This window comes from Penicillium verhagenii, assembly GCF_028828195.1.
Source record: "Penicillium verhagenii strain IBT 33310 chromosome Unknown utg000008l_segment0_segment0, whole genome shotgun sequence".
Classification (NCBI taxonomy): domain Eukaryota; kingdom Fungi; phylum Ascomycota; class Eurotiomycetes; order Eurotiales; family Aspergillaceae; genus Penicillium; species Penicillium verhagenii.
The window spans coordinates 26058-38535 of NW_026643172.1; the positions used below are offsets into that span (position 1 = coordinate 26058).

A 12478-nucleotide genomic window follows, 5' to 3' on the forward strand; every position below is an offset into this window, starting at 1 on the left:
AAATCGTGGTGTTTTAAGGGGGAAAGAAAAATAGTATGATTTCATTTTATTCCGAGATTGCTCCCAGCTTTATCTCGTCTAGTATGAACTGCTATGAGGCAAGTTCATCCCACATCTAATACGGCCGGAACCGATCTTTCTGCTTCTTGTCCTTCCGTGAAGTCTTTGTCGATCCAGCCTGGCCCTGCGAAGCATCTCCATCCGGTTTCCACACTCGCACAAACCCATCCTCGCCACAAGTAAGCACTGATTGACTCTGTAAACCAGCGTTAGCAAAATTGACAGAAGGTTTTGTAAGTTGCATATTTAGTCGATGGAAAAAAGAAAAAAGAAAAAAAGAACAGGACCCACCTTATCATCCAAGTATACTGAGCGCACAACGTCATCGCCGTGCGCACCAGGCAGGCGCCACAGGTTATCTTGGTCAAACTGCCAGCTAGGGCTAGAGACCAGTGGAACCAAATCAAGTCGCTTATCACTGTGACAAAGAAGAGAAGTTAGTAGCCAAAGCAAAGTACGTTGAATGAACAAGATTGAAAAAAACGCACATTTTATTACCAGCCGCGATATAAGCGCCTTGTCCAGCCACGCAAACCTGCACCACATATTCAATGTCTAAAGGCTCGCGCACGTCATCAAATTCCACTGGTTCGGGTGCCTGTCCAGGTTCATCCGGGTTGGTAGCCGGGTGAATAGAGAACTGCTCGTCATGGCTCAGGGCAAAGATGGTACTGTCGGACAAGAAACCCGCATGATGAACCGAGCCATGATTGATGACCTGGACCAGAGCGTCGTCCTCATCTGTCACAGTTGTGTCATAGATATTCACAAGTCCGTCCGTGCTGCCAGAGAGTAAGATGTTGTTACGGGTGGGGTGATATTGAAGCTATACAAACATTAGTTTTGATATTGTCTGTATAGTCATTTTCCGTGGGAAGCAAGATGTTGTAGTTTATAGAATGGAAGCGATCCGGCGGAGACATGGAATAGTGACTGACCTCTGTGACGTCGTCATTGTGGCTCTCCACGTATTGCAGACGGGGTGCCTGTGGAGATCTGATGTCCCTAATGATTGTAAGTGCCATCCAAGTGAAACATTCTACGCGGGCAACGTTTGGGATTGAAACACCCATGAGTAACCTACCAAAACGCGACAACTGCCTGTGAGGAAAGAAGCTCTGTACCCGCAACAATGGTGTTGGTGTCCGGGTTACATGCTACAGAGAGAACTGGTGCATGCCTCGCTAGAATAGAAGATGGATTAGTCAAGGTTGGGACAAGGGGAGACTAAAAAGAAAGGGGGATGCGAAGGGAAAGATGAAAAACAAGAGTGTACAAGATAGCTGGATCTAAGACTCACTTGTTTCTACTTCTAGGACTGAGTTCCCAGCTCGAACATCCCACAACTTTAGCTTTCCTTCCCGGCCACCAGTAGCCAACAGGTGAGAATCGCCTGCAGTATAGCTCCGCAGCGACGTGACACCTCCTTCATGAGCCTTTTGTGAGATCACCGCGACGCGATCAAGGTTAGCGGCATCAAAGACGCGCAAGGAATCATCGGAGGAGATGGCGGCAAAAGTACCAGCTGTGGACGGCACAAGAGAGTAAATATAATTGTCCGTGGGTAGTGACAGTGATGAGGCAGCTGTTTCTTTCAATGTGAACATCGTGGCGGATAGATCTGGTCGGCAGATCAAGGCTACTTCCAAGCTTGCCCGATGATAAGGCCGTGAGATGTGATCACGAGGCGGGGGCTTGCGGCCGTTTTTTGTTTTTTTTTTTTCTCGCTCAGGCGGTTGACAGCAGCTCTCTTATTTTCTGATGTTGATTGTATCACTATTTCGGGACTGTTTCCCAGGCGTTCCAGGATTTTTTAGTTGATTTTCGTCTATACGTGGGAGGTTTCGGAACAAGAAAAATTTCCCAATTTTGCGTGGGGCTCAACACACCGCCGCTGTGTAGAGTCTATACACAACGTTGAACCATCATACTTCAAATGTTTTCAAATGTTCAATTGGAAGGTTCAAACATTTGGATTATATAAATTAAAGGTCCAAAATATCTCTGAATGATTTAACTCAAGTGCTTTTAGGATTAGGAATACCAACTTTGAAACATCAATTGATTTGAAAATGAATGTTCCCCACATGCATGTGTGCAGGGTTTTAGGTGCTCAAGTGCTTAGTTGAGCGAACCCATCCGCCTACATGTATATATATTACCAGGTAGATCTCAAGTGCTTCAACCTTCCAGATGTCAAATGTTGGAAGCATTCAAATGTTGACCAATTCATGGCCATCAATTGATATGGTAGAATCAAAGATTTACCATACAGTAGAGCGAGAGTATTGTTCTTATTTTATTTTCTTATTTCTTTTTTACTGATTTTGCCGATAGATTCGATGTAATGCACATGTGTAGTTGAGATTACTAAGTGCTGACAAGGGAACTTAAAAACATTACCATCCATCAGCATTGAACATTGAATTGATGTAGTATGTGCATGTGTGCATGGTACTACCATGTGTCCTAGTAGTATATGTACAACCTGTTCCATGATTATGGAACATTCTCAGACATCTGGAACAATATAGTCTGGATTCTAGAAACCACCACTGTTTTTTACTCCACACTTTCCCACCGGAGAATTGCCATTTTCGGAGCTTTCAAGCTGTAGCATCAGATTCGTGGTTTAAATAAGATTTCTGCCGGGATTACTGGTCATGCGTATCTCGGAATGAATTGATGACCAGGGGAAATGGAGGAAATAAGGGGAAATAGAAAACACATTCTGAATCATGAGGTGTACTTTGTATAAGAATTTCTTAATTCAACATTGAAAGGAAAACAGAAAATAGAAAACCGAAAATGGCTGCGCATGGTGCATTTTAACCGACAGCCGATGCCTTCTTTGTCGGGTTTCGGCCCGATCAATTGATGTTCGAAGTTGGTTTCCTGCTTGGGAAAACATAGCAAGTTAACCCCGCGGTTAAATGCAAGACTTTTTCCATTTGATCTTTGCTCCATCTTTCTGCTCTGGAATTCCCCAGTATAATGCCATTTGCTGCAATTTGGTTGGATCGAGGCCTTTGGAGGTCCACTTTGCCCCTCCAAACTCCACTCTGCTTTCCTTTTTTTGCCTGAACACTTGTAACACTTGTACACTTGGACTTACAATTGCTTTCCTGTATGACGGAGCATGCAGATGATCACCTGGCCAAAATCTCCAAAATTAAAAAAAAATTAAAAATTTCTTAAATAAAGACCTTCTCCAGTCCCCCGTAAGAGCTTGTAGATTCCCTCTCATTAATCCTTTTCTTCAATTAATCTCCCGTTTCCTTCCCCTTCTCCCCACTTCCCCATATTCACAATGTCTTCCGCAACAACTATCACCAAACCCAACATTGGTGTCTACACCAACCCCAATCATGACCTATGGATTGCCGAGACCACTCCGAAATTAGAGGATGTTCAATCAGGCAAGGGTCTGAAGCCCGGCGAGGTCATCATTGAGGTGCGCAGCACCGGTATTTGCGGGTATGTCAATTATAACGGAGGGGAGCTCAATTTCCACAGGCCACTGACTTTTGTTCCCCTCTTTTCCCCCACGTTTCAGATCCGATGTTCACTTTTGGCACGCTGGCTGCATTGGTCCCATGATCGTCACCGGCGATCACGTTCTCGGTCACGAATCTGCCGGTCAGATTGTCTCCGTAGCCCCCGATGTCACCTCCCTAAAGGTTGGCGACCGCGTCGCCATTGAGCCCAACATTATCTGTAACGCTTGCGAGCCCTGCCTGACTGGTCGCTACAATGGATGTGAAAAAGTCGACTTCCTGTCCACCCCACCCGTCGACGGCCTGCTCCGTCGGTACGTGAACCACCCCGCCATCTGGTGCCACAAGATCGGCGACGACATGAGCTATGAGGATGGTGCCCTCCTGGAACCATTGAGTGTCACCTTGGCCGCCATTGAGCGCAGCGGTCTGCGCCTCGGTGACGCCTTGCTCATCACCGGCGCTGGTCCGATCGGTTTGATTAGCTTGCTCAGTGCCAAAGCAGCAGGTGCCTGCCCCATTGTCATTACTGATATTGATGAGGGTCGTCTGGCCTTTGCCAAGAGTCTGGTACCGGAGGTACGCACCTACAAGGTGGAGATTGGAAAGTCAGCCGAGGAGTGTGCCGAGGGTATCATCAATGCCATGAATGACGGCAACGGTTCTGGTCCCGATGCCCTGCGCCCCAAGCTGGCCTTGGAGTGTACCGGTGTCGAGAGCAGTGTCAACTCGGCCATCTGGAGTATGAAGTTCGGTGGCAAGGTCTTCATCATCGGTGTGGGCAAGAACGAGATGACCATCCCCTTCATGCGTCTCAGCACCCAAGAGATTGATCTCCAGTACCAGTACCGTTACTGCAACACCTGGCCTCGGGCCATCCGCTTGGTTCAGAACGGCGTCATTGACCTACGCAAGCTGGTGACTCACCGCTTCGCCATCGAGGATGCCCTCAAGGCCTTTGAGACCGCCGCTAACCCCAAGACTGGCGCAATCAAAGTGCAGATCATGAGCTCTGAGGAGGACGTCAAGGCGGCCGAAGCTGGTAAAGGCTTTTAAATGTGGAATGAGCAAGGATGGCGTTGACGAATTACCCGAATGATATGTATTTAGAATGGCCTAGCCTCGTTAGAGACGAAATGAATTTCCTATGTTTCGTGCAATGCAACTCACAAGTAATAATGCAATATTTGAACATTGAAGAGTGGAAATTGGGTTAGGCCTGGAAGTTTGGGGATGTGGAAAGTAGTAGCTGCCCAGAAGTAATGAAAATGCCCAGCCTGAGAAATACATGGATGGGTTTGAAGCAAGCCCTGAAGAGGACCTTGGTGTGCATACTAGTAGTATGTGGTCTTCCAAGGCTGAGGACCTTGGGGATTTACATTGAATTATTCTGCTTTGAACCCATGCCTAGTAGTAGATAGTATGCATACTAGTACTACGTATAAACACAAGAAGCCATATGTTTTTTGCGAGTTGAATCTGGCTAGGGTCTCTTGTAGGTGTTGTTGCCTCTCGAGATTTATCCCAGCTGTATTATTGTATTTATTCATCTATCTTGTTTGTAATCAAGTAAATCATTTGTATTGGTCCCGACGCAAGTGTTTGGGGCCCAATACGTAAGGGGGACATAGGGAATCGTGAATCATCTAATTGCCGTTCTTCTTGTTGCGGTGCAGCAACCAGGTGAGCAGATCCACCTTGGTAACAACCGCCAGCGGCTTCATGCTGCCATTTGCGTCCTTTTCAGTCACCACGGCGGCACTGTTCCATTCAAAGAAGCGGTTCAGGACGCTAAGCGGGGTGTCCAAAGTGATCTCGATGAACTGGCGCTTGTGTTGGGGCTTCGAGTGCGTAGTGGCTCCCATATCACGGGGGTCGGTGACAACCTCGGGGATCTTTGAGAAATCAAACATCACCTCGGAAACAGGAGTCTTGCCCGAGACACGACCGTGGGTCAGTCTGCTCAGGACGTTACCCAGAGTCAAAAGACCCACGAGCTTGCGACCCGAGGGAGCGAGCACGGGAAGCTGATCAAAGCCCTTCTCACGCATAATCTCAATAGCGGCTTCACAGGAGAAGCTGGAGGTCACGGTGGTGATTGGCTTCAAGCGGAGGGCGCTGACCTTGACGCCCGCCAGGGGGTCCTCGGTGGCAGCTGGCTGTGCCGTTTGGGGGTTAGCTGTCTCGACAGGCACGGCGGCGGGGAAAAGATCGTTGGCGGCGAGCCAATCATCATCAGCGAACTTGCTCAGGTAGCTGCGGATGCTGTCGGGGAGAACAACGACCACAACGTCGTCCTTGGAGAACTTCTTCTCCTGATTAGCCTTCACCAAAGCTGCGATGGCACTACCACTGCTACCACCGACCAGCAAGCCCTCCTCGGCGATTAAACGGCGCGAGTACTGGAATGATTCTCTGTCTTCGGTCTTGTACCATCGATCGACAATCTTCTGGTCCAGCACATCGGGAATGAAATCGTATCCGATTCCCTCCACCTTGTAGGGCTCATTGACACGGGCGTCGTTCAGAGAAGTGGGCAAGGCTAGGATAGAACCGAAAGGATCGGCGGCAATAACCTCAATGTTGGAGTTGTGTTTCTTCAGACCGCGAGCCAGACCGGTGATGGTGCCACCAGTTCCGGCACCAGCGACGATGGCGTTGATCTCGCCCTTAGTCTGGGTCCAGATCTCTTGGGCAGTACCCAACTCATGGGCCAGGGGGTTGTTCAGGTTGCAATACTGATCGAGGATGTGGGCGTTGGGCAATTCTTTCTCCAGGCGCCTGGCAACTCCGATGTGGGATTCGGGGGAATCGAAGGCGGCCTCGTTGGGGGTTCGGATGATTGTCGCATTCAAGGCGCGGAGGACAGAAACTTTCTCAGCAGACATTTTCTCGGGCAAGGTAATGATAGTCTTGTAGCCTGCGTGGTCATTATTAGCCATGTCCGAGGTCCTCTCTTTCCCTCTTTCCCCCCCACCCCTTCGTAGCAGTGCACTTACCCTTAACAGCGCCAACCAGGGCCAGACCGATACCACTAAATCAATCAGGGTCAGCTATTCCCTTTCAACGAATGAAAGAGAAAAAAAAAGAAAATGCATCACTAACGTATTACCACTGGTGGGCTCAATCAGGGTATCACCCGGCTTGATGCGACCGGATCGCTCAGCTTCCTCCACCATGCGCAAGGCAATGCGATCCTTGACGGAGCCGCCCGCATTGAAATACTCCAATTTGGCATAGACGGTGGCATCGATACCCAAGCTTTGAGGTAGGCGATTCAATCGGACGAGAGGAGTGTTGCCAATGTGCTGGGTGATAGTATCCAGCGCCACTGGCGGGACAACAGGATGTGTGGTGACGGACATGGTGGAGATCAAAAAGTATAGAAGTTGAAGAAAAGAAAAGGAATGATTTTTTTTTCTTTGGAACCACAAGGTAAACCCCTCAATCCACTCAATCACTCGATTTTCTCACTTTTTGACTCTATTTGAGGCTCCATTTGCTTCCGTCGTTAACCGTCGGTTGCCTGGAGAAAGCGGCATCAGTGACCACTAAGCAGTACTTAATCTAGTTAATCAAGTACTATTACTATTCTGCATCCATCTTCCATACATTCAAGTTGTTATATGTACACTGGCCCCCTTTCCTATATGATCGCATGCCACAGGTGATAATTGCTTTAATACATGAATCTCAACTCATAAGCCATTCTAAACACCAATGGGATCGACACAGAGCGCACCCGTAAGGGCACCATGTATACCACAGCATAGAGGCATCTGGGCGCCGCAGCTGCTCTTTAAGACAGTCCCATTATGTGCACCAGATGCTGTTGTTCCAAATATGGATCAGTCAAAAAGGTCGATTGAACTTGATTCTCAGAGGAAAAGGGGGATAAATATAACTTACGGTTACTGCAGCCTCCCTGTGAGATATCCAGAATCTTATTGGAGCAGCATGAAGGAACGCTGTAGAGCTTGTTAGGGCAGGCACTGCTCTTCTGCTCATCGGTGGAGGCTGGACTTTTGTGCTTGTCGAGGAACGTAGGATGCGCTAGAGCGACGCCGGCAGAGGCCATGATAAGGACAATCGAAATCTTCATTGTGATGCACAGAACTTCCCCAAGCTTTGATATTGTTGAAAGAAAAAAAAATTGAGCTTAAGAAAACCAGAAGATGCTCAACTGGCTCACAACTTGAAAAGTTCAAATATTTGATAAAAGCTCTGGGAAGTTGAGACAACAGGCGACTGGTAGAGCAGATTTAATGTTTATAGCAGCACTGAGTGCAAGATACCAGTCCTGCAGATAACTCACTGCCCTTGTTGACCCTAGTTTCCCATCAAGTCCTAGATGATCAGCCAAAACAATGTAAAAGTCTACCTGGAGTTTTCAGATTACTCTTCATCTGGAGGAAGGGATGCTATTTGTAGTCATGCTGAGTGAGCATCCAATATGTACAGTATGTATGATTCATGTCTTGTGGATCTCTGCACATCATTAAATAGCTACAAACAACCCTTGGTTAAACCACAAGTACTACCGAGATCTTAAGGCTTACAGAGACTGGTATACAAAGTCATGACTTCAATATGCATTCCAAGGGGGCTGAATCAAACATTTGGAGCTCCTAGATTCGGAAAGAATGTTGCCCCTTGGTTCTCCTTAGTTCCGAGGTTGATCCTGAACAAAGGAAAATTACAGATTCACGAGTGCTGCCTGCAAGAAAAACCTGATCATTTAAATGTTCTCACGCGGTTGATGGGTATACCCGTGGACGTAGTAGTCAAAATATGCAAAAAGAGGCCCAGTAGAAACTTTGGAATATTATGCACATGGTTCAATACTGGGAACTTCGAGGAACGGGAAATCTATATGCAAACCGCAATACCAATCATTTTATACCATCAATTAACTCACAGCTCGACAAATTCATGCCGAAGATGCTCGTCTGCCTTCAGCTGATCAAGGTAGCCAGCCACTTTGGTTGTTAATGTATTAATCTCGTACCCAAAGAACTTATACGCAGCCTTGCCAGGCAGACTGTGCCCGAAACGGTTCACATTGATGCCCGCATCTGCGTAACGTTCCCAGCCGTTTGGAGTATAAGGCTCGATGACGATGGCAGGAATATCACGGTGACGGCGGAGAGTGTCACGCTTATACTCCACTGACTGTTGTTCGAATAGTCGCTGGCAAGGGAAGCTGACCACCCGCGCAATGATACCCTTCTGAGCCTTTAGCTGAGCGGAGACCTCCAAGGCAAAAGACAATTCAGCACCAACCCCAAGAAGAGTCACACTGGCCGACTCGTCTTCCTCGAGTACATAGGCTCCGTGAGCCACGCCTTCGCGGCGTGTTTGCTTCAGTTGAGGCAGAGCCTGACGGGATGTGGATATGATGGTAGGGGTTTTCTTTGCGCCAATTGCAGCGATCCAGGCCCCGGCAACCTCTTCACTATCACCAGGACGGATGTAGAGAATATTGGGCATGGCGCGGTACAAGGCAGCAAGTTCAATGGGCTGGTGGGTGGGTCCGTCTTCACCCATTCCAATAGAATCATGAGTGGCGACATGGATTCCCTGGAGGTGCTGTAGAGCACCCATGCGCACTGCTGGAGCAGCATATAGATAGAACATGAAAAAGGTTGAAGTGACAGGGATGATGGTATTAGGAGAATATGCTGCGAGGCCGTTGGAAATGGCACACATCGCGTGCTCACGGATACCATAGTGAATGTAACGACCAGAGTAGTCTCCGTTGATACCACATGTAGTACGTAGATCAGGCTTATCATGAAGTCAGAAGGCAAATCAGAGGAGGATAGGAATCAATAATCAATGATACTCACATGTTGGAAGTCAACCTTACCGGGCCAAATCATATTCACAGACGGCGACAGATCAGCTGTTCCGACCATGAACGTCTTGACCTCCTTAGCAATTGGATTGAAGACAAGACCAGACGAGGCACGGGAGGCAGTTGCTCTCTCGGGGAAGCTAGAGGGGATATGATGCTCCCAGTTTGCAGGTAGTTCACCGCGGACGCGCGCTTGAAATTCTTCACCAAGATCTGGGTGTGCAGCTGTGTAGTCATTAACCAACTGCTTCCACTCCTGTACCCACTGCTCACCACGAGCAGGAACGTCCTGGAAAAATTGGCGGACTACATCACCAATGATAAAGTGCTCATCCGGGTTGAAGCCATACAGGGTCTTCAAGTTAGCAACGCTTTGCGGGCCAAAGGCGGCTCCGTGAGCAGTAGCGGTGCCAGCCACATGGCTATCCAACCCGATAATCGTCTTGACGTTAATCAAAGTGGGCTTATCCTGCGACTCTCGAGCTTTCTCCATGGCACTGACAATGCCTTCAATATCATAACAGCCATCCTCAACGTCAATCACATCCCAACCACTAGCAATCATTTTCTTGTTGATATCCTCTGTGTTGGTAAGATCAACCGATCCATCGCAGGTAATCTGGTTGTTATCATAAATCACCGTAAGATTGTTTAAGCGGAAGTGTCCCGCTAATGAAATGGCCTCTAGGGCCACTCCCTCCTGCAGACAAGCGTCGCCGATCATACACCAAGTGTGGTTGGAAACGACATCGTACCCGGGGCGATTGTAAGTGGTTGCGAGGTTCTTAGTCGCCATGGCAAGGCCAACGGCATTTGCAATACCCTGACCCAAGGGCCCAGTGGTGACTTCAATTCCCTCATGTTCAATCTCAGGATGTCCGGGGCAGAGTGCGTCCACTCGATCTGAGTGGTAAGACTTGAGTTGGTCGAAAGTCATGGCTTTGTATCCGGTAAGGTGCAAGAATGAGTATTGGAACAGGCAAGTATGGCCTAAAAAGAGAAAACCCATCGGATGTTAGGATAGCCGCATTTCAATAATACATATTTTCATGAGTCGTGCTGAGTGCATCCACTCGGAGTCTCTTACCATTTGAAAGAACAAAACGATCCCGATTGAAGAAATCCGGAGTATGCGGGGCGTAGCGCATTGTATACTTCCACAACGAAACACCAATGGCGGCCATACCGATGGCACCACTATAAAGAAAAGGGTAAGTCTTGGTGAAAAATGTCGATAGGAAGGTTAAAGACTCGGATGGTTATGACTTACCCAGGGTGACCACCGCCAAACTGCTGACATAGATCGGCGATTAACAGACGAAAGGTCTTTAGGACTTCATCATGATCCCTGGAGAGTTTCTGCACCACTGGCAATGCCGATGGTAGAGTCTTATGAACGCCATTCAAGCTTGTTGTGACAGTCATCTTGAAATTTAAAACTAAGAAAGCAAGAAGAAAAAAAAAAAAAAGAGAGAGGAATATCTCAATAAATTACATTATTGTTTAGGCCGAACCGGTGGCTTCAAATAGGCGCGTGATGGATGTGTCGACAAACATAACCCGTTCAGGCAGCTGGACTAAAAGGGTAACTCTAACCACCTTCCTCAGAATCCTCAATGTGGAAGGTTGAACCACCTAAGTTACCCCCCATAATTACTATTGAGGTAGCTTTGCCGCCGACGTATGTTTACTTAAGAAATAACCGTGTCCGTCAATGCTATCCGCTGTTTAAACATTTGAACGAACCAAATGACACCCTCAATTCTGGTGGATCAAACTGTTGCGGTGCCCGCGACCAAGTCGTTGGACCGTACCGTCATCACACCCTCACATCCCAACCCCTCCTTACAAGTGACTGCAGACCACAAGCTAAAATCTGTGGATGCACCTGTGTATGCGCCGTGTCCGGGAGAAGCACTGGTCCATATCAAAGCGACCGGTATCTGTGGATCAGATATTCATTTCTGGAAGACCGGACGCATCGGATCTTTGGTGTTTGAAGGAGACTGTATTATTGGCCATGAAGCCTCGGGAATTGTACTGCAGTGTGGTGATGGTGTCACCAACTTGAAGCCAGGTAAGAGATTATGTAGTCAAATACAATGAGAAAACATCCGAATCTCCTTCAATACTGATGCTGATCAGGTGACCATGTGGCCGTTGAACCTGGTGTTCCATGTGAAGAATGTTTCCTCTGTGGCGACGGAAGATACAATTTATGCGAAGACGTTCAGTTCGCAGGTGTTTATCCATATGCTGGTACAATGCAACGATACAAAGTGCACCCCGCAAAATGGCTGCACAAACTCCCAGACAATGTTAGCTTTGCAGAAGGTGCCCTTCTTGAACCCCTCTCCGTTGTTATGAATGGCATCAAGACCGCAGAATTAAGTCTTGGTCGGGGTGTTGTTGTTTGTGGTGCTGGGCCAATTGGGCTGATTGCATTGGCTGCAGCCCGTGCTTCTGGTGCTCATCCTATTGTCATCACTGACTTGGAACCCACACGCCTGGCCTTTGCGAAGGATTTCGTTCCTTCTTGCATCACATACCAAGTAGACCGAACAAAGGATGCCCATGGTAATGCCCAGGCTATCCGAGCCCTGTTTGGAACATCCGAGTACGTGGCACCGGAGACCGTACTTGAGTGCACGGGTGTGGAAAGTAGCGTCTGCACAGCTGCATATACTGCGCGGCGCGGTGGGACCGTGATGGTCATTGGGGTAGGAAAGGCCATAATGAACAACCTACCCTTTATGCATCTTTCTCTCGCAGAGGTACGTTCTCGAAACATCCAAAGTTTCTCCATGGTGTTTTTACTGACCCGTCTAGATCGATCTACGATTCATTAATCGCTACCGTGATACATGGCCACCAGCCATTGCATGCCTTAGTGGCGGGATTCTCGATCTAAAGAAACTAGTCTCTCATGTCTTCCCCTTGGAGAGAGCTCAGGAGGCTCTCAATTTGTGTGCTGATCCCCGGAATGGCAGCATTAAAATATTGATTGTGGATGACCAGGAGGCCTCGCTGTAAAGAGTTCAGAATAATTACAAATTTTATCCAA

At 48.0% G+C, this 12478-nt stretch overlaps 6 protein-coding genes across 6 annotated transcripts; 2 read left to right on the forward strand and 4 right to left on the reverse strand.

Annotated features, from left to right (window-relative positions):
• Positions 1-115: 115 nt before the first annotated feature.
• Positions 116-1667, reverse strand: N7466_007980 (WD40 repeat domain-containing protein; the record flags this gene model as incomplete). Its single annotated transcript, XM_057167369.1, has 6 exons — positions 116-256; positions 352-478; positions 549-886; positions 999-1065; positions 1145-1244; positions 1361-1667. 6 exons carry the CDS (start codon positions 1665-1667, stop codon positions 116-118), a joined length of 1080 nt encoding a protein of 359 aa, XP_057018000.1.
• Positions 1668-3370: 1703 nt separating this feature from the next.
• On the forward strand, positions 3371-4613 carry N7466_007981 (NAD(P)-dependent alcohol dehydrogenase; the record flags this gene model as incomplete). The annotated part of the gene is made up of 2 exons (XM_057167370.1): positions 3371-3537; positions 3617-4613. The coding sequence occupies 2 exons, from the start codon at positions 3371-3373 to the stop codon at positions 4611-4613; spliced, it is 1164 nt and encodes a 387-aa protein (XP_057018001.1).
• A 590-nt stretch (positions 4614-5203) lies between these two features.
• N7466_007982 (cystathionine beta-synthase CYS4) lies at positions 5204-6922 on the reverse strand (the record flags this gene model as incomplete). Its single annotated transcript, XM_057167371.1, has 3 exons — positions 5204-6477; positions 6557-6591; positions 6663-6922. The coding sequence occupies 3 exons, from the start codon at positions 6920-6922 to the stop codon at positions 5204-5206; spliced, it is 1569 nt and encodes a 522-aa protein (XP_057018002.1).
• Positions 6923-7267: 345 nt separating this feature from the next.
• N7466_007983 (fungal hydrophobin domain-containing protein) lies at positions 7268-7659 on the reverse strand (the record flags this gene model as incomplete). Its single annotated transcript, XM_057167372.1, has 2 exons — positions 7268-7386; positions 7467-7659. 2 exons carry the CDS (start codon positions 7657-7659, stop codon positions 7268-7270), a joined length of 312 nt encoding a protein of 103 aa, XP_057018003.1.
• An 812-nt stretch (positions 7660-8471) lies between these two features.
• Positions 8472-10839, reverse strand: N7466_007984 (uncharacterized protein; the record flags this gene model as incomplete). Its single annotated transcript, XM_057167373.1, has 4 exons — positions 8472-9344; positions 9407-10404; positions 10502-10611; positions 10685-10839. 4 exons carry the CDS (start codon positions 10837-10839, stop codon positions 8472-8474), a joined length of 2136 nt encoding a protein of 711 aa, XP_057018004.1.
• A 324-nt stretch (positions 10840-11163) lies between these two features.
• On the forward strand, positions 11164-12447 carry N7466_007985 (NAD(P)-dependent alcohol dehydrogenase; the record flags this gene model as incomplete). The annotated part of the gene is made up of 3 exons (XM_057167374.1): positions 11164-11491; positions 11560-12188; positions 12244-12447. The coding sequence occupies 3 exons, from the start codon at positions 11164-11166 to the stop codon at positions 12445-12447; spliced, it is 1161 nt and encodes a 386-aa protein (XP_057018005.1).
• Between the last annotated feature and the right edge of the window lie 31 nt (positions 12448-12478).